At 36.6% G+C, this 21,314-nt stretch overlaps 1 protein-coding gene across 4 annotated transcripts in view; it reads right to left on the minus strand.

Annotated features, from left to right (window-relative positions):
• LOC132121674 (protein sidekick-2-like) overlaps positions 1–21,314 on the minus strand; it is a 310,996-nt gene that overhangs the window by 85,308 nt on the left and 204,374 nt on the right. For all 4 annotated transcript variants that reach the window (XM_059531334.1, XM_059531332.1, XM_059531333.1 and 1 more), the window contains exon 2: positions 7,116–7,275. In XM_059531334.1, coding sequence (XP_059387317.1) covers positions 7,116–7,275 — 160 coding nt within the window. The remainder of the gene's footprint in view (positions 1–7,115; positions 7,276–21,314) is intronic.

Genomic DNA, 21,314 nt, shown 5'->3' on the forward strand with positions numbered 1-21,314 from the left:
ATTGTACAATATTTTTTCTCCATAGTACTCTCTGATTAAAGCAGCACAACAAATGTACACCGGAGACATTTTAAGCGGGGAGACAGACCAACTATAACAATAAATGGAAGAAACTGCAAAGCTACAGTAAATACGGCATAAGTATGGAATAAAAATGGAATGGCAAGTACTGACTTTATGTCTTTAAAAAGACAAACTGTTTTTTGGTAAAAAATAGGAATGGATTAAACAGAAGCTGCACTTGTAGCCTGGCCACAGATGAAAAGAAAAGAAAAGAAAAGAAAAGTAAAGAAATGAAAAGCCTGTGAATACAAAAACATACTTGAAACTGCTTTGAAATGATAATTGATTTATAATGTATTTTATAATTATAAATATATTTTATGTTATTATAAAAATATCAATATCAATATATATATATATATATATATATATATATATATATATATATATATATATATATATATATATATATATATCTATATATATCTATATATATATATATATATATATATATATATATATATATATACACACACACACATTTATATTATTTTTTATATATTTTATTACATATAATAAATAATATAATAATAATAAATACTCCCAAAATCTGGGGTTTTTCAATATTAAGAGTATTAACACAACTGCTTCACTGATCATTCTTTATGAAATTATATTCAAAGTATAATATCAATTTCAGCCTTTTCATGAGTTTTTCTTCCTTACTATCCTTAGATTTTTACATGATGTCCTTTAAAACATACCAAATACCAAAAATGCTTATTTCAAAAGGCATATGAATGTAATTGTCTGAATTAAAGGCACTTTTAAATAAAGGTACTTTTGAATAAATCCATAGATCCAGACAGAAAAATGAGCATCAAATATTTGACCAAAAACAAGCGCCATATAAAAGTCCGAAATTTCTAGAAGAGCTGTTAGTGGCTATTATCTGGTCCCACACTGACTCCAGACCTGTAGTTTAACCCGAGACCAACTGTGTGGGTGTGGAGGAAGATGCCTGCAGTGGTGAAACAGAGTGATATAGGGCTTAAATGACGGGCGTCTTGTTAGAAGTCAAGAGTTGAGGAGAGCTGTTATTAACAGACTTTAATGAAGTATCAAAAGATATTAGCTTTATAAAGATATGAGGTTAGCGGGTTACAGATCCTGCCAGGCATGGTAAATTGCTTCTTGTGTGAAGTATATTAGCGCTAATGGACTAATTAGGACGTTTGGGGGGATGGTGGGAGGTATACTTTTTAGATTGATAGCAAGACGAAGCTTTACACATGCCCCGAAATATTTGGCTGCCGTCACCCCTGCAAGCTGCAGCTCAACTGTAGCTGAACTCTAGAGAATGAGAGAAGACTGTGTTCTGATTATATACACACATTAACATTCAAATGTTTTGGCGTCGGTAAGATTTCTTTAATGTTTCTGAAAAATAAGTCTCTTATGCTCACTAAGGCTGCATTAATTTAATCAAAAATATAGTAAAAACAGATCTGTAAATGTTGCTTCAATTTAAAATAGAAATTAAAAATTTATATATATATATATATATATTTTTTTTTTTTAAGGATCAGTAAAGGAGTGTAGCAGTCATTTTTTTCTCATTAATATATACAATTGTTTATTATATTAATTCATAATAATGTATGTGTCTGTGTATATACAGTACAGTACACACTTGTTCTCGGCAAACTACTGAACTAGAATCTCACTTTAAAGGGCCGAACACTGTTCACTTCCCAGGGCACTATCAGCTATAAGTGGACGTACCCATATTCTAACAGGTGGTGCTGTGACTCAGTGTTTTGACAAAAAAAATCTCATCACAAGTGGCATACATTCAGGGTGACGTCCACTCTATCTTCCTTTCCCCCGTTCCTTCTTTCTCTAATGAATATAATTAACCTTTAAAGAGCTGTGAGCTTGTGCAGCAGGTTAAGAAAGTCAGTAGGGGCTGAGGCTTCAGACATTGATTGATTGATGTTCCAGCCAACGGAGCGCAATGTCAGGTCCCTTTAATTAGACATCCGTTAACGGAGAAGAGAAATGAGCGAGATAGAGCAAGAAAGCACGGGAGCAAAAAAGTAGCAGATGAAGTTCAAACGCCCCTGACTGAGCCAACCGACAAACAGACACCCGTCTGTGCTGATGTTGCCTTGGCAACCCGTGGCTGTTGGATGAAGTGGTGGTCTGCCTCACTCTGACTTTAACCTATTCACAGAAGTTATTTAACAACTTCTCAAAGATGGCAAAGAAAAAAGTTTTTATGAAAATAACTTGTGCATTGACAGTGTGGTTCAATAGCCTATCTACTGGCACACACACACACACACACACACACACACACACATTTATATATAATCTTTATTTTTTTTTCTCCAAACTTTCTCTGTACTGTATTTTGATTCCAGTCGTGGTGTTGAAAATGCTTTATAAATAAAGTTTGATTTGAGTAGAGAATGTTATTTATGCTCACAAACATGCTTATACAACACTATGTGGACTTAAATATTTAAAGATACTATCACTGGACAGCATTTCTTTACGTCTTGAGATTTTTTTTTTTTTTATTAAACACATTTACATCTGGGAATCAATGATGTTGTAAGACCCCTGGAGAGGTCCAAGAACTGCACATCGATATGTAGGGAATAACTGAAAAGGCTTGAATATATACAGCTTTAACTAAAGCTCAAATTGTTTAAAGCTCAATTTGAGTACTGGTTTGTCTCACCATGGTTCAATTTCAATAATCATTTACAATGAAGGCCGCATTATTTAGTCATACATCTCTGATTTCCTACAATGGTCGATATAGCTAATGCAAATTATTTCAATATTTCATTATATATAATAATTTAAGTTTCATTTTATAAAACATATTATAAGTAATCATTTTTTTAATCATATTATTATACACTTATAAAGATTTTTACATTTATCTATTTTATAAATTATTTTAAACATTGAATATTACTCATTATTTTGGGAAAAAAATACATTTAATATATCAGGTTTCAGTTTATAAGACACAATAAAAATAAACATTATTATTAATTAATAATAATTATTTACTATTTATTATATAATCTTTACACACACACACACACACACACACACACACACACACACACACACACACACACACACGCCCATAATTATCAATATCAGAAATGAGCTGACGGACATAAAGTGACAACAACAGGATGATACTGTGGCCTTGACACTTTTTAGATACTTAAAAATAACTGAAATTAAAATTCTGGACTGAAACCGAAAAATTTTGGATGCACTGATACTGACAAAAATGCTTTTTAATAATTATTTATTATTTTCTTAAATTATATTCAATAATATTGCAAGACTTTTCAAATTAATTCAGGAATTTTAATGATAATTAATAAAAAAAAAAAAATACAAGCCAATAAAAATGCCATACTTTTAACGAAAGTAAAATAATAAAATTGAACAGAAGATTTCAGAATATAAAATATCAATATATTATTTTTATTCAGTTCCATGCAACAAATATATTCCAAATAATGTTTACTTCTACAATGTTCTTATTATCAGAGCATGTGAGCACAGCATATCGTCATGAGAGGGTAGCGTCATTTTACTAGTGTTGCCCAGTACTACACAATGTTAAATATATTATATGCATATTTAGCAATACACATTGAATATATTGTTTTTCAATATAGTATTAAATTTAGAAAGTGGTGGCAGGCACTTTATTATAATTCTGTATCTGTATTAAAATTCTATCCAAAATGAGCTGTTGAATTTTAAAACCCATTCTCAATAGAATTCTGAATGGTGCACAACCCTGGCACGAGCTGCATGCTTATGAACATATTCAACAATGTCTGTAAGGTCAGACTGCAACAATTCCATTGGGAGGTTTCTGAAAACTAGATTATGGATACACTCATGCATACACAGATATAACAGCATGCACACACACATACAGTACTGGTTGGAAGTCTCATATTTCAGGTGCAGAAGAGAATCCATTAGCCTTGTCTGGACTTAAATCTCTTCTCAGTAAGTGTGTTGGTATCGGGTCACACATATCCAGAAGGCATCACAACAGACCACACTAATGTTTACATGAATACAGAAAACAAAAGAACGCTTCTTCTGCTCCAGTGCCGTCTTTGACATCACATGGATTCAGGCAAGAAGAATGAAAGGAAGCAAGCAGGTCTTATTGTACAGACCTACGCTGCAGGTGATTCAATTTGTTGGGAATGAAACGCAACATTGGCTCAGCCTGCAGGTGCTGTTACGGGAAGCACTGATAACATCTGCTGCCTATAGAATAATCAGAGCATATAGTTGATGAATTGCACAGCCTTTAAATAACCAAACAACAGTGGTACATGCTGTTGTGGTGATACTAATGGCACGGCTGTTGGAATAAGAAAAGGATATTTGCTTATATAAGAGGCAACGAGAGACCTATACTTTAAAAGAACAGTTCATAGAAATACAAATGTTGAGTTTGGTTCCAAAACGCAATAAACACCATTTTTAAAAATCAGTATTGTAACTGGTCGGTATGCGATATGCCATAATTGCAGGGTTATCTGGTCATGTTTTCTCCATTTTTTTTCCCAACAGTGACAAATGCCATCCTGCCTTTTTAACAGAATTTGATATATCTGCTCATCCAATCACAACGCACCATTCCACGCACTCTAGTTAGTAATGGCAGTGCTTTAATTATTGACATCCTAGTTTTCATCGACATCTACTTTGTGAGCAACAAACAGATAACAGGGCAGGCTGCATGATAAATTGCATATGATTGTCATGCGCATCTCGTCAGTAAAGCAGGTTCTGTGATTAATAGTACCGTTAAATCTCCATCATGTACTTTTAGATGGAAATTATTCAGATGCATTTAATACACAGAGCCGTAGATCACTTTTCAAGCAAGGCTATATCGCGTTCATTAGATGAATCACATTCAATTATGAACGTGATATTGCATAGCTTGTCAGTGTTAGTGTTTTTATTAATGCCATTTATGTTTTTGTTAACACAGCACATAGCAATAGTCAACTAAATGGATGTAACATGGCAAAGATGAATGCACTTTTGGAAGCTGAGTATAAGGTACATTGTAAGGTACATTTCTCCAAATCTAGTCTGATAAAGAAACAAACATATCTATATCTTGGATAGCCCGAGGGTGAGTAAATTTTTCAGCAAATGTAACTTTTTGAGTGGTTTAATGTCTGTAAAGGCTGCTTTATTATATAAATAACATAATTAATGGCATTGGCTGTACACAGTATTAATTTATTTATTGGTATTAGCCTCAAATTTCCTAAATACACACCCCGAAAATACAATGTACCAAGTATTTGTAGAACCCCCCCCCCCCCCCCCCGCCCCGAAAAAGAAAAAAAAAATGGTGACAACAGATCTGTGATAAGAACCAAGCTATAGGAAATTTGAACTGTTACATCACAATTTTTTTTTTTTTTTGCTTATCTCTTTCCTTAGCAGACACTATTTTCCCAAAATTCCTTCTAAAAGTGTGTAAATATTGTGTTGGCATGTATCTCTACAGGTAGATATGTAAATGGAGTGAAAATCAAAACAGTGCTAATGAGAATGCATGCATATAGCAGTATTTTATAGGATCTTTAACTGAATTTTTTATGAGAACACTCAGTGGGAACTTGTCGCTGCCATCCTCCAGACAAGGCAAATTACTGCACTGAACTCTAGTTAAGTTGTGCAGATCCAGTGTGAAATTGTCCCTGTTAATGTGAAAATATGGTCTGAGAGTCAGCCGTGATAGGAACTTGTTTACTGAGATTACAGCACAAGAAATAGAAACAACAGAGTGCAAACTGGTGAAAAGAACCAAATGATAAAAGAATGAAAAAATTGAGGATGGCCTTAAAACATATCTGCAAAGACATTAATAAAAAAAGGCTGTGTATATGGTGTATATATTTAGGTAAACTAATTTACTTTTTAAATTTAAAATTAGACGCAAATCTACTTTCACTGGCCGGCAAACACAGAGTGGTTGTTTCAGGCAGGTCAGACTGCTTTAAAAATAAATAAATAAATAAATAAATAAATACATTCCTAAACTAAACTCAATCTATGAAAGGCTTAATTGCCTTTTATTTTAAGATGGAGTAGGTGAAATGATTTTAACATTGAAAAATGACACAGTCACATTTAAATTCAGCTGATCAGATGCCCAGGCAGGCTGTTGTCATTAGCGCCACAGTAGCAGAGTCAGCTGAGCTGGCATTAGAGAACAACACTACTGCCAGACAACAATTGATTGAGCTCATTTAGGAAAGTCTCCTTTGCGTACGTGAGAAGCACACACACACACTTATGTGTCAGGGGACTGGGAAAGGAAAGGTCATTGTGAGAGCTCGGATGCTTTTAAATGACAATTCATCACTCTTTCTGTTTGCATAGATGAGCATCCATTGCCAAATTACCATTCGGCTTTGCTGACCTTGACACTTTCACATGCCTTCACATGTCATGGGGAGAACCCTGTGACACAGGAGACATCCCATTCAAACAAAAGTCTGTAACATCCAAAAACTGAGTTTCAGCTGGGTTTCTTTTGTATTACATTAGCAAGTCTTAGTCCTGATCAATGATGCTGACCTCTAGATGTGTCTGATTTATAACCTGGTGTACCAATCAGGCATAACGAGAAGAGGCACTAGATTTTGTGAGTAAAATAAAATAAAATAAAACGAAAAAATAAAGTATCACTCTAAGCATATAAATACCAGAAGTCAGATTAATTAATAATTAATTAATTCATCCTACTTGCAAAAAAAATGATTTAGTATTTATCAAAATGAATTAAAACGGTGAAATGCAATTTCCAAATATGACACAAACCTGTAATAATTAAATATGTTAACAAATTTATCTAATCCCATTTTATCAACTAATGTATTTGCTAGTGGCCTTTGATGATTCAGTTCAACCATACTAATAAGCAAAAATGACTTTAGATAAACTAACAATTATGCTTCATTGTTAATAACTAAAGCAAATCAATTATTTGTACGCATATGAAAACACACACTGACCTGTACTCCAGCGAGAAGCGTGTGATCTCTGTGTCGTTGTGGATCCATTTAAACTCCAATGGCCAGCTCCCCTCAGCCATACAAGTTAGAACCAACCGGTTCCTTTCCAAGTGCAACTGACTCGGTACCGGCTCTGTTTTAAAGTATGGAGGAACATCATCTGCAGCAAGACAAAGAAAGAGGGAGAATGTAAGGAAGAGGGAACTGTTTTTTTGATCTGTACCAGGTAAACATGACCAGCTAATGTTCACAGGCTCTTGTGTATCACACCCTCAGAATCTGGTATTTGCATATTGAATTTTAAACATGGCCTGTTGTCTTGTGTGAAGTAAAAAAAAAAAAACACCTTCAGCAACCCTGACTGAATAAGAATATACATGAACGCAAATATTAGTTAAAAACAATTGCAAGAAAGTAGAATAAAACACTATATATGGATGAATAAAAAAATGAATTTTGCTTATTCAAAATAATGATTTATTTTATTTCTGTACGTATTTATTTATTTTTGATACACAATTTAATTAAAACATTTTGGGTGGTGCTTTCTTCAGCTTTTCTTCAGATTTTAGCAGAACCATCCTTATAAATTCTAGTCATGTCTCTGTGTAAAGTCATTTTGTAACACACAGCATATAGTCACGTCCGGTCATTTAAAGTGCACGGCACTCATTCACATCTAAGAATCCGTTCTTCCAGTGGAAAGATGCTGGGAGCAGATGGAGCTGATATCCCATTCCTGTAGGATGAATATCAGGAGAGCTACTCCAACAGATACTACTCCAACACGCAGAGCCAGTGACTACAATTTTGATTCTGATCCTAATCATGGGTGTAAATATAGACCAAATTAATTGGACGGTTGGATAATACAATTATAAGATTGAATAATAATCAAACATTAAAATTAAACTGTCAGAATGATCTATTAGGCAGACGGTTTGTGGTATCGCTCTAGTTTCACTAATCCAAGATTTAGCTCCTCGATTGAGAAATTAATACAGATTTTGCATATTTCCATTACGGTCTTCACTGCTGAGTAGATATGTATGAATGGATATATACAGATGTACAGTTCTTAAATATTAGACAGAACTCTTAGGAGCTTTTTATTTTTATTGAATCAAAAACATACAAAGCAACCAATGGTTAATGAACAACTCTTCTTTGGAAGAGGAATAGATGGAATAATTTAAAAAATATATAATATCCCTTCTCATGTACAGCAATAGCCGAGAATGAATTTCTTACTTACAATGGACATTGTACCTGAAATACACCGAAAAATAACTGATATCTGATCAGGCGATGCGAATTGATGCCCACCCCAACTAAACTGGGAAGTCGTGGCCTAATGGTTAGAGAGTCGGACTCCCAATCGAAAGGTTGTGAGTTCGAGTCCCGGGCCGGCAGGAATTGTGGGTGGGGGGAGTGCATGTACAGTTCTCTCTCCACCTTCAATACCACGACTTAGGTGCCCTTGAGCAAGGCATCGAACCCCCAACTGCTCCCCGGGTGCTGCAGCATAAATGGCTGCCCACTGCTCTGGGTGTGTGCTCACAGTGTGTGTGTGTGTTCACTGCTCTGTGTGTGTGCATTTTGGATGGGTTAAATGCAGAGCACAAATTCTGAGTATGGGTCACCATACTTGGTTGAATGTCACTTCACTTTCATATTACATAAAAAAATACTGCACAGTTCTTCATGCATAAAACTTTGTTATGAGCAGAAAAAAGTGCCTTTTTAACTTTAACGTTCATACATTTACAAAAAAAAAAGTTTCATACACTTCTTCTTGTCTTCCTGCAATACTAAATGGGCCATGATAGCCATATTAGCCCAAAAAGCGCACACCGATTAGACTAAATAGTGTGCATACTTTCGAAAATCCATTGAAAGCATTCCACCATCTATGCATTTTGAGACAGGCCTATTATTTCACATGTACTACGATTCAGGACACACTGATCCTAATCGTGCATGCTATTTAGGATGGATAGCATGCAAATTAGGATTCGACTACTGTAAAGTCTTAAATAGCTTAACAAAGCGTTAAAGATGCAGGTGCCAGTTAGAGGAAGACACAGGCTAGACAAGGAGGAGGAGGGGCACTAATGTGATGCATGGTTTGGGATATTCACAAAGTCTTATGAAAATGAGTTGGAAGGATTCGCGCATGAGAGATTTGATTAGACGGGCGAGGCTAATTGTTCCCAAGCGTTTCGAACTCCACTTTTATCTCTGATAGAGAGATAAAGATGCAGACAGCGAGAAAGAGAGAGAGACTGAGAATGAGCAATACAGTTAAAACAGGCAGAAGACATTGATCATCGATGAGTATCAGGGCTTGCGTTTCTCCCTCTCATTAGAGAACAAATGATCTGGCCGACTAAAAGCCTTAATGATCCGTCAATGGAGCTAACAAAAACTCTGATGGGCCTCCAAGGGGCCGAACGGAGCAGAGATATCACAGTCTCTATTACCGATGCAGTAAATGGCAGAAAAGATGGCATAATGCCCTTCTGTAACCTTACTTGAGCAAACCAGTAACAAGTACTTTGGGACCAAATTGTGTAAATTACAAAGGGGCTTATGGGACCCATATCTTAACTGACAGATACGAAAGAGACAGTGGGTGGCAAAAGAGGCCTTTGAAAAAAAAGTAGTCAGATTACCACTGCAAGTCTTGAGAGAAAAACTGCCTTAATGGGCGCTGGCGTTAGATGTAAACAGTCAAAAGCTGTAAATTCTAGAAATAGTTTTGAAAAAGTCTTTCAGAGGGGTTCGAGACAGGAGGTTGTACGCTCTCAGGAGATACACTGCAATTATGGTGTCTTTGCTTCTCCTGTGCTTGTTATCGTGAGTGTTCAGAACGAAAGGGGTCAGACGGGGTTTCTCTAGTTGATTTGGTGACAGGTCAAAAGAGGCCTGGTGGCTGGTGTCACAAAAGGCACCAATATCTCCACAAGCGTTATGTGGAGAATTACACTTCTTAACTTATTAACGAGTATCTCACACACACACACATGCGCATATGGTCTGCCCAGGGGTTAACATCCATAATTAAACCCGAGCAATGTGGTTTCTATTAAAAGTCTAACTCGCTTTCTCTCATAATGAGCAATTATGCGTCAGACTCATTAAAGAGAACCGAGGTGTGACGTGCTTACAAACACACATACACAAACAAAAATACAAACGTGCAAATTTGCATGCAATAAAGCAGGTACATCATAAAACAATGAAAAAACGAAATCATAAAACAAGAATCTAAGGATGTCTCCTTGCCTAAACCCAAGTTCAGTGGTTTCCTTGCACACTGTATTTTTGGATTTGAACCATGAGTACTAATAGCAGCTGTTTATTACTGTAACAAGGTAACAGCTCCAGTTTTACTGTGTTATTGGAGTATTTGTACTAGTTTCTCCATTTTGAGATAAATATCAACAGCTGATAACCATGTATGCTTTGCAGAAATATTAACTCTATATTTTGTCTAATCTATCAACAAGCCTTGTCAACTGATAATAAACAACTTGTTTTATTTTTTTTAAATAAATATTAAAATATTAAAATGCATTGGTTAAATTGTATAAGATAAAACAGTATTTAAAATTTAAAAATACAGAAATTAATAAAACATAATAATAATGATAAAGCAATTTTGTGTGCTTCTCATTTGCTGTTAAATGTATTATTTACACTAACATTCAAATATGTTTTGTTGTTGTTGTTGTTTTATTAAAACTTTCATTCAGTAATGACACATTACATTGATCAAAAGTGTCCATAAAACATTTACAATGTTACATAAGATTTCCGTTTCAAATAAAAGCTGATCTCTTAATCTTCAAAGATTCTTTTTCCACAAAAATATTAAGCAGCACAACAGTTTTCTAATGTTTCTTGGGCACCAAATCAGCATATTAGAATGATTTCTGAAGGATCATGTGACATTGAAGATTCTGGAAATTCAGCTTTGCGATCACAAAAAGACATCACATTTTAACATATTTAAGTATAAAACTTTAATTATAATAATATTTCACAAAATTACAGTTTTTACTGTATTTTTTATCAAATATGTGCAGCCATGGTAGGCATAAGAGACCTCTGTCAAAACATGAAAAAAAAAATCGTACTGACCCAAATCTTTTATAAGCAGCTGTAAATATCTGCATTACATCAACCCTTAGTCACAGAGCCATGGAAACAGTTTACTTTAACATTGATGTCAAAGAAGTTAAGGCCAAAAACATATGCAACACTTTGTCTATTTCACCCTTACATCTAATCTGAAGTCCAGAGCATAGCCCGAACTCCATAACTCCCCCTATCCCTAATTTGGGATAAATAGAGTAGAAATGAGGAGTTGGGGTAGAAGGGTTGCCGAAAAACTGTTGTGGGACAGGAGGTAGGAAGACTGGATATATATATACACACACACGCTTGTGTGCTAGTTAAGATGATTAGCTAAACGAGATGCACCTGCGCCAAATTGGATGGTTATCTGATCGTGCTCCTCCCGAACTTTGTTAATAAAACCACATGTCTCTGCCAAAGTCACATGACCTGTAAAACCATACCACCTCAAATTCAGGAAAACTACTTTCACACTCATCAAACAAACTTGGGCCTGCTCCAAAAGCTATAACTCTATTCTAAACAAAAACAAATGAAATACATTCATATGTAAATATCTTGCTCCCAGCATCTCACTGGAATATCATTTTAATCCCAACATGGCCTAAATTAAAAAAAAAAAAAAAAAAAAAAAAAAAAAAAAACAGCCTCATGATTTCTACAGCACTCTACCACAGACGAATTCAGAGAAGGAAGACAGACTTCTTCTGCACTTCAGGTGTTTCCCTCAGTGTCGTCCTTGCTGTCTGTCTTCTGTTCACATACATTTATATATTTCATATAGTCTGTTTAGCCTGAGGATAAAGTTCACACACACACACACACACACAGAGAGAGAGAAAGAAGCAGGGAATGACAGGTGGAAGAAGTCGGACATGGAAACAAAACAAATACTGTAGCATGCACCTAAAGCATGCATAAGGTAAAATACTATACAAAATTAAACACACTAAAATGAACAATAACAAGCAAGACTATATTTTTACTTCATCTCCGACCCAGTTCCCCACACATCTTCAACCACCATGTCATCAGGTCAGAGTCATTGCTGAACTACTGTTTGTCTTTATTTAGCCAGTATGCATGTGGCACCATGACAGTCTATAACCTCTTCCCAGAGAGACACTCAGTACAAGGCCAGCATTCACGTCTGCACAATTAGAGCTAAGTTTCATTGCTCAGTGGGTTGCTCTTTCATTGGACAGACAACTTAATTGAGCTCTCCATTATTTAAGTTTCTGCCAAAAGTCTGTAGGAGAAATAAAACAGAAACAACCAGTAATTGTTATTGGAATTCATGCTGAGATTTCTTTATTTTGATTCCAGGCTTCAGTGTCTTGGAAATCTCACATTTTAAAATATTCAAATAGAAAACTGATATTTTAATTATAACAATATTTCACAAAATTAAAGTGTTTTACTGTTTTTGATCAAATGTACAGCATAAGGGATGTTTGTGTCATGTTTGAATTGAAAATTACAAGAACTGTACATGAAATTGTGAAGCATTAACAGACACACAGACTCACACACTCTTTCTAACTCTGTAAAATCTGTAAAACATCCAGGTTTAAGGAGAATGTCTGTAAGGATTCAGTCAAAACAACTGAACCTTGTAATAGATTGTCATGAAAAAGTCTAGGATCGAACTAGGTAATGTCTTGAAAATGAATCACAGTCCAGATGGCTTGATTGAATTTTTCCAGACCCACACACTCTTGCTCCCTCTTTAGAAAAACACTGACTTCACAAAGGCTTATAACACAGTGACTCTGTCTGTCTGTGTGCATCAGTGTGTGTGGGCGACTGCTTTAATTTCCCCACAGTAGCTAGCTGGAATAAAATCTCTCCAGTGGACTGGCTGCACTAAGCAAATTATGGCATTATGATTATGGAAAGCAAATCTAATCCCATAATACAGCAGACGGTATGGCGGTGGCATCTTCAAGAGAGTGTCGGCAGGGACGGAAATGGTTTCATCGCATATGGAGCAAGAGATATGTCTCTATAAAGCCTGCAGAAACATATTACAGTAATGAAGAATACATTTGCTATGGGCTTACAACACAAACACACCCGGAATAGTCAGAAGACAGAGATTTAAGATAGATTGTCAGATTACAGACAACTGTTTCATGACAGGTGCAATTACACCGCATTACTTCTATATAGTTTATTTAGTTTTGAATTTGGATATGCAAAAGCAAACTATCTGAGTCAACAATTTGAACTATTGCCTGTTTAGCTAAAAGATCTCCAAGGATATTATCACAAACATCACAGACACAAAAGCTGGTAAACAGACCATTTATTATTAAAGATGAAGGACACTGACTTAATTTTTCAGCACTCTGGGGCCATAGTGTGATATTTTCACACTTATACAGTATTGCATAATTTGTTAAAATTACAGCTTGATTGGAAATGTCACACAAAAATATTATGTTCATATATGTGTGTGTGCATGTGTACATATATAGTATAACAATTTTAGAAAATGTAAAAAATTATGATTTTTGTTTATATTTGACGTTCATTTATATATGTGTGTGTGTGTGTACTGTATGTATATATATATATATATATATATATATATATATATATATATGTATATATATATATATATATATATATATATATATATATATATATATATATATTATGTTTTACATGTTTAGAAAATTCCTTTGAATATAAAAGTCCATGTATACTACTGTGCATGCATATGATAATTTTATTGACTGTATAATGAAATCAATCACACACTACAGTATATAAACTCACTCTACATCATTTTGAATTACATTGATCGGGTTTCTTCCACTCTCTTGGACACGTACCATTAAGATAAAGGATGCAGTGGATGTCTTCAGCAGTTGTGTTTAGGTGACTGAACAAAATTGTGTGTGTGCGTGTGTACCTACTTAACCATATTTTGGGGACAAATTTATATTTAATTTATATATATATAAGTGAGCTAAACCTGACAAAATCTAGAACTAGGCATTCTCCTAGTATGGTGACCCATACTCAGAATTTTTGCTCTGCATTTAACCCATCCAAAGTGCACACACACTGTGAACACACACCCGGAGCAGTGGGCAGCCATTTATGCTGCGGCGCCCGGGGAGCAGTTTGGGGTTCGGTGCCTTGCTCAAGGGCACCTAAACCGTGTTATTGATGGCCCGAGACTCAAACCCACAACCCTAGGGTTAGGAGTCAAACTCTCTTACCACTAGGCCACAACTTCCCCTGATGAACATGATCAGAACTATAATAATAACAGTACTTCTAATGGACTTATTATTATTCTACAATTATATCTAATAATTCTACTATTCTACCTATTTGGACAGGACAAACAATGGTCAATTTCTATTCCTTTCTTTCATTACAGTTATGAAGTTATATGTTTATGATTCTCTACATGTCTTTAAGGGCAATGTGGGAGTAATTGAGCACTTTGTCTACTGCTAAAGCCAAACAGCACTAGGTGCATAATTACAAATGCAGAGACTTTAGCAAAGCCGTAATCTGTGAGCCCTGGACTAGTGTGTCTTTAGAGCTCATTAAGTCAATGCACTCAGAAACTACCCTCACAGTTGAAGGTTATGGCTATTTTTCACATTGTCACTGCCATAGGTCAAGAGTCTACTTCACACCATGCCAGGACAACCACCTTTTTTAACCCACGCCGTTTCATTTCTACTATGGACGAAGAATTTTTCATCCTTGGGTCACTGGATTGACTTTTGACTTAAAAAAGGTTACACTTGAGGATCAGAATAGCATATGCAAAAAAAAAAACATATGGAAAAGCATATGGAAACAAGCTTTCTTAACATACATCCTACAGCACTTCAGAAAGGGCTTTTCTTCAGTGACTTTTAATTTAATCGTTAAAATATATTGTTTAGTGCTATAAGCATACAGCTGTTATGCAATGTTGGGTTTTTGATGACTGGATGGTTCTGTTCCGATGGGTGTTTATGGTAGATGATACATAAAGACCTTGAACAGTCAGTCCAGACTAATCTTTAATTCACCTTTAATGAGCTTCTAATGAAGAAACCATTTCCTATTAAACTGTGTGTGGTTTGTGTACAAAAAAAAGAAAACACAAGGGCTAAGATAAATGATTGCCTTCGATTGATTTTGGCTTATATCAGAACCATTATTGACAACATTACAGAACACTGATGAGACCAACAGGAGTTTCCCACTACCAGTGTGAATCCAAACCAAACATACTGTGCAATCCAAGCCAACATGGCCTCTACATGCAGACCTCTGTCTAGTCTGACTATAGCCTCAGGTAGCTGCCTCTACTACTGAGTAGAGATCAGTCAGAGATCAGAATCATGTTTGGCCCTCAGCTCTGCTTCATATGCCAGCTCCTTGCCCAATTTCCCAGCAGCTGCTAATACACTTGCGGAGTCAATGGTTCCTTCCAGCAGAATCCATCAGATAGTGAGTAACAGGTAGGACTCAATGCAGACCTGTTGCATCACAACTTGGGTCTAGTTTGTTTGCATTAAGACATTAAGATTAATTGAAATGAAATATTCTATTAGTAGCATCCAACATGTTGCATATCTGTACACAGGTTTTATTTATTAAACTGGTCTGTATCTGCTATATAACGTAAAAATTATATATAAGATAATTTAAACTATAAATTAAACAGCTAGGAGTCAAATCACATACATTTATATGTGTACCTAATAAAGTGTATATATATATATATATATATATATATATATATATATATATATATATATACATACACACACACACACACACACACACACACACACACACACACCCAGCCACTTTATTGGGTACACCTGTTTAATTGCTTGGTAACACAAATTGCTAATCAGCCAATCACATAGGAGCAACTCAATGCATTTAGACATCTAAATGTGGTGAAGAACACTTGCTGAAGTTCAAACGAGCATCAGAATGGGGAAGAAAGGGGAAATAAGTCACTTTGAACATGGAATGGTTGTTGGTGTCAGACATGCTGGTCTGAGTATTTCAAAAATTTTCATGCACAACCATCTCTATGGTTTACAGAGAATGGTCCGAAAAAGAGAAAATATCCAGTGAGCAGCAGCTGTGTGGAAGAAAATGCCTTGTTTTTGTCAGAGGAGAATGAGTAGACTGGTTAGCGATGATAGAAAGGCAACAGTAACTCAAATAACCACTCGTTACAACCAAGGTAAGCAGATTACCATCTCTGAACGAGCAAGGCAAAGTTATTTATATAGCACGTTTCGTACACAATGGTAATTCAAAGTGCTTTACATAAAAGAAAGTAAAATAGTAATGAAGAAAAATAATAACAAGAATAAAACAAGCAATTTTAAAACTTTTAAAATTATTAAAACTGTACTTATTTAAAATGAATTTAAAACAGTTAGAAAATGATTTTACATAAAATAAAATACAAAAAAAAAACAGAAATGTATATTGCAATCAGTTCGGACATTGCACAGTGCTCATTCAATAAATGCACAGCTAAACAGATGAGTTTTAAGTCTAGATTTAAATGTGACTAGTGTTTTAGCACATCTGATCTCTTCTGGAAGCTGATTCCAACTGCGGGCGGCATAGTAACTAAAGGAGGACTCCCCTTGTTTTGTGTGAACCCTTGGTATTTCTAACTGACTCGATCCTAATGATCTGAGTGCTCTGTTAGGTTTATATTCAGTGAGCATATCTGCAATATATTTCAGTCCTAGGTCATTTAGTGACTTGTATACGAGTAAAAGTACTTTAAAATCAATCCTAAATGTAACTGGAAGCCAGTGTAAGGACCTGAGGACTGGTGTGATATGCTCAGATTTTCTGGTTCTAGTCAGAATCCTGGCAGCAGCGTTCTGGATGAGCTGCAGCTGTCTAATGGTCTTTTTGGGAAGGCCGGTGAGGAGCCCATTACAATAGTCCACCCTGCTGGTGATGAAGGCATGAACAAGTTTCTCCAAGTCTTGGCTGGAAACAAAAGATCTAATTCTTGCAATGTTTTTTAAATGATAGTATGCTGATTTAGTTACTGCTTTGACATGACTATTGAAACTAAGGTCTGTCTCCAGAATCACACCAAGATTCCTGACTTGATTTTTAGTTGTTTGAACCCTAGAGTTAAGGTATGCATTCACCTTGAACACTTCATCTTTGTTTCCAAATGCAATGACTTCAGTTTTTTCCTTGTTTAACTGAAGACAGTTCTGGCACATCCAACTATTAATTTCATCAATGCATTGGCAGAGGGAGTCAATTGGGCTGTAGTCATTTGGAGATAAGGCTAGGTAAATCTGGGTATCATCGGCATAGCTGTGATAGGCAATTTGGTTCTTTCTCATTATTTGACTTCGGGGAAGCATATACAGGCTAAACAAGAGCGGTGCAAGAATTGACCCTTGTGGGACTCCGCATGTCATGGACGTCCACTTAGACTTATGCTCTCCTAGACTCACATAATAACCTCTTCAACAACCCTTCTAAGTATGACCTGAACCATTTGAGTACCATCCCAGAAAGCCCGACCCAGTTTTCCAGTCTCTCTAGTAGAGAGTCTCTAGAGAGTTTCCAGTCTCTTGAATTGAATTGAATTGAATAGTAGTATGTTATGATCGACAGTGTCAAACGCAGCACTGAGATCTAGCAATACCAGCACCGATATTTTGCCAGAGTCACAATTTAAGAGAATATAATTTATTACCTTAATGAGTGCTGTCTCTGTGCTGTGATGCGGTCGAAAACCAGTTTGAAAAGTGTCCAGGTATCCATTTGAGTTTAAGTATTTGTTCAGCTGATTTAAAAACGACCTTTTCTATAATTTTACCTATAAAAGGAAGATTAGATATTGGTCTAAAATTGCTCAAAATGGTGTTATCAAGATTGCTCTTTTTCAGGAGGGGCTTAACAACTGCATTTAAGGAGTTTGGAAATGTCCCAGAAAGAAGTGAGGCGTTCACCACTTCTAAAAGATCTGCTTCTAAGCAGTTAAGCGCATTTTTGAAAAAAAGATGTGGGAAGTGTGTCAAGATAGCAGGTTGACAATTTTAGGTGCTGCACTATGTCTTCCAGAATTTTGCTATCAATTGCTTCAAAAATCGACATAGTATCTCTTTGATATTATGGCCTAATCTGTCTGACCTCTGCATTACTTGAGGATGTGCTAATCGCCTTCCTGATATTGATGATCTTCTCAGAAAAGAAGGATGCAAACTCATTGCATTTGCTGTCTGATAGCATTTCACTGGGAATCTGACTTGGGGGGGTTTGTCAGTCTCTCAACAGTGGCAAAAAGAGTACGAGTGTTATTTAAGTTACTGTTTATAAGGTTTGAGAAGAAATTCTGTCTAGCTGTGGCTAGTTTCACATTAAAACGTCACTTCCTGTTTGTTGTTGGCGGCTGTACTGCGTTTGAGCTCCGTCACTATATTCTTTTCATTGACTATTTTTAACTCAAAAAACAATTTTATACATCATCGTTTCCGTTTATATAACGTGTGAATATATCCTCTATTGTATTCTACAACAAAAACAATCAGAGCGCCTCGCTATCACTAGTTTTATTTTGATCTCCCGGGTCCGCTATTAGCTTTTAGCCCGTTAGCATCAGCGGCGTGGTTGCAGCTAACTGCGCTAACATTGCTAATACTCTATTCACACACATTACCACTGCTGTACTCACTGTTACTTGCTTTAATGGCGGATGAATGTCTCCACTCTGTGCAGCTCGAGCTCGAGGCCGTGGGAAAGCAGATTCGCGACCTGGAGGTAAGGCAGGCCCAGCTGAGAGAGCGGAGAACCGCGCTGGAATCATCCCGGGCTGACGCTCACAAGTCCGGGGTAAGTATACAGCGATCTGTTAACAGTCCCACCACGTCTACTCCGTGTGTTTCTCTGCACAGGCCCGGTGCACCCAGGACGCGATCTTCCCAGATGTCCTTCACTGCGACGCCGGGACACCACGGACCCTGGGTGCATCCACAGCGGAGGACGCGAGCCGGGTCCCGGGCGACGACTTCTCCCCCTCCTGCCTTCGACATCTCCATCCGGAACCGCTTCGCTCCCCTCCGCGAGACAGGACGCGACGCTGTGATCATCGGAGACTCCATCGTCCGACACGTAAGTGCTACGTTAGCCGAAGGTAAAGTGCACACTCATTGTTTGCCTGGTGCTCGTGTTCTCGATGTTTCTGCGCAGATACCCGCGATCCTGAAGGTCGACGAGAGCCCCAGAGCGGTCGTGCTTCACGCCGGGGTTAACGACACCACGCTGCGGCAGACGGAGACGCTGAAGAGGGACTTCAGCAGCCTGATCGAGACGGTTCGCAGCACGACGCCCACGGCGACGATCGTCGTGTCAGGACCACTGCCCACGTATCGACGAGGACACGAAAGGTTCAGTAGACTTTTTGCTTTAAATGAATGGTTGTTGTCATGGTGTAAAGAACAGAAACTGCTATTTGTTAATAACTGGAATCTTTTCTGGGAGCGTCCTAGGCTGTTTCGCGCTGATGGATTACACCCCAGCAGAATCGGAGCGGAGCTGCTCTCTGACAACATCTCCAGGACACTTCGCTCCATGTGACTAGTAAGACAATTCTCTAATAACTATTATGATGAGTTTTGTTCCACCCGCTTAAATGATAAAAGTACTTGTGCTGTAAAAACTATTAAGACTGTGTCTGTTCCCCGAATAGTGAGGTCAAAATATAATGTAGGATCTAGAAAAAATCTTATCGTAATTAAACCAGAAAAATGTAAAGTAAATGAACAAAAACAATTTTTAAAGTTTGGGCTCATAAATATTAGATCACTCACACCCAAAGCAGTTATTGTAAATGAAATGATCACAGAAAATAGTTTTGATGTACTCTGCTTGACTGAAACCTGGCTAAAACCAAATGATTATTTTGGTCTAAATGAGTCTACTCCACCAAACTACTGTTATAAGCATGAGCCCCGTCAGACTGGTCGTGGAGGAGGTGTTGCAACAATATATAGTGATATTCTCAATGTTACCCAGAAAACAGGATACAGGTTTAACTCTTTTGAAATACTTTTGCTAAATGTTACACTGTCAGACATGCAAAAGAAATCTAATGTATCTCTTGCTCTGGCTACTGTGTATAGACCACCAGGGCCGTATACAGAATTCCTAAAAGAATTTGCAGATTTCCTCTCAGATCTTCTAGTTACAGTTGATAAGGCGCTAATCATGGGAGATTTTAATATTCACGTTGAAAATGCAAATGATACATTAGGACTTGCGTTTACTGACCTAATAAACTCCTTTGGAGTCAAGCAAAATGTCACCGGGCCCACTCATCGTTTTAATCATACACTAGATCTAATTATATCGCATGGAATCGATCTTACTGCTATAGATATTGTACCCCAATGTGATGATATTACAGACCATTTCCTTGTATCGTGCATGCTGCGTATAACTGATATTAACTATATGTCTCAGCGTTACCGTCTGGGCAGAACTATTGTTCCAGCCACCAAAGACAGATTCGCAAATAACCTGCCTGATCTATCTCAACTGCTATTTGTACCCAAAAATACACATGAATTAGACGAAATTACTGACAACATGGGCACTATTTTCTCTAATACATTAGAAGCTGTTGCCCCCATCAAATTGAAAAAGGTTAGAGAAAAACGTACTGTGCCATGGTATAACAGTAATACTCACTCTCTCAAGAAAGTAACTCGTAGTCTTGAACGCAAATGGAGAAAAACTAACTTGGAAGTTTTTAAAATTGCATGGAAAAACAGTATGTCCAGCTATAGACAGGCTCTAAAAACTGCTAGGGCAGAGCATATCCACAAACTCATTGAAAATAACCAAAACAATCCAAGGTTTTTATTTAGCACAGTGGCTAAATTAACAAATTACCAGACGCCACCTGATTCAAATATTCCACCAACGTTAAATAGTAATGACTTTATGAATTTCTTCACTGATAAAATAGATAACATTAGAAATACAATAGCGAATGTAGATTCTACAGCGTCTAACACTTCAGTT

This window comes from Carassius carassius, chromosome 39 (genome assembly GCF_963082965.1).
Source record: "Carassius carassius chromosome 39, fCarCar2.1, whole genome shotgun sequence".
Classification (NCBI taxonomy): Eukaryota; Metazoa; Chordata; class Actinopteri; order Cypriniformes; family Cyprinidae; genus Carassius; species Carassius carassius.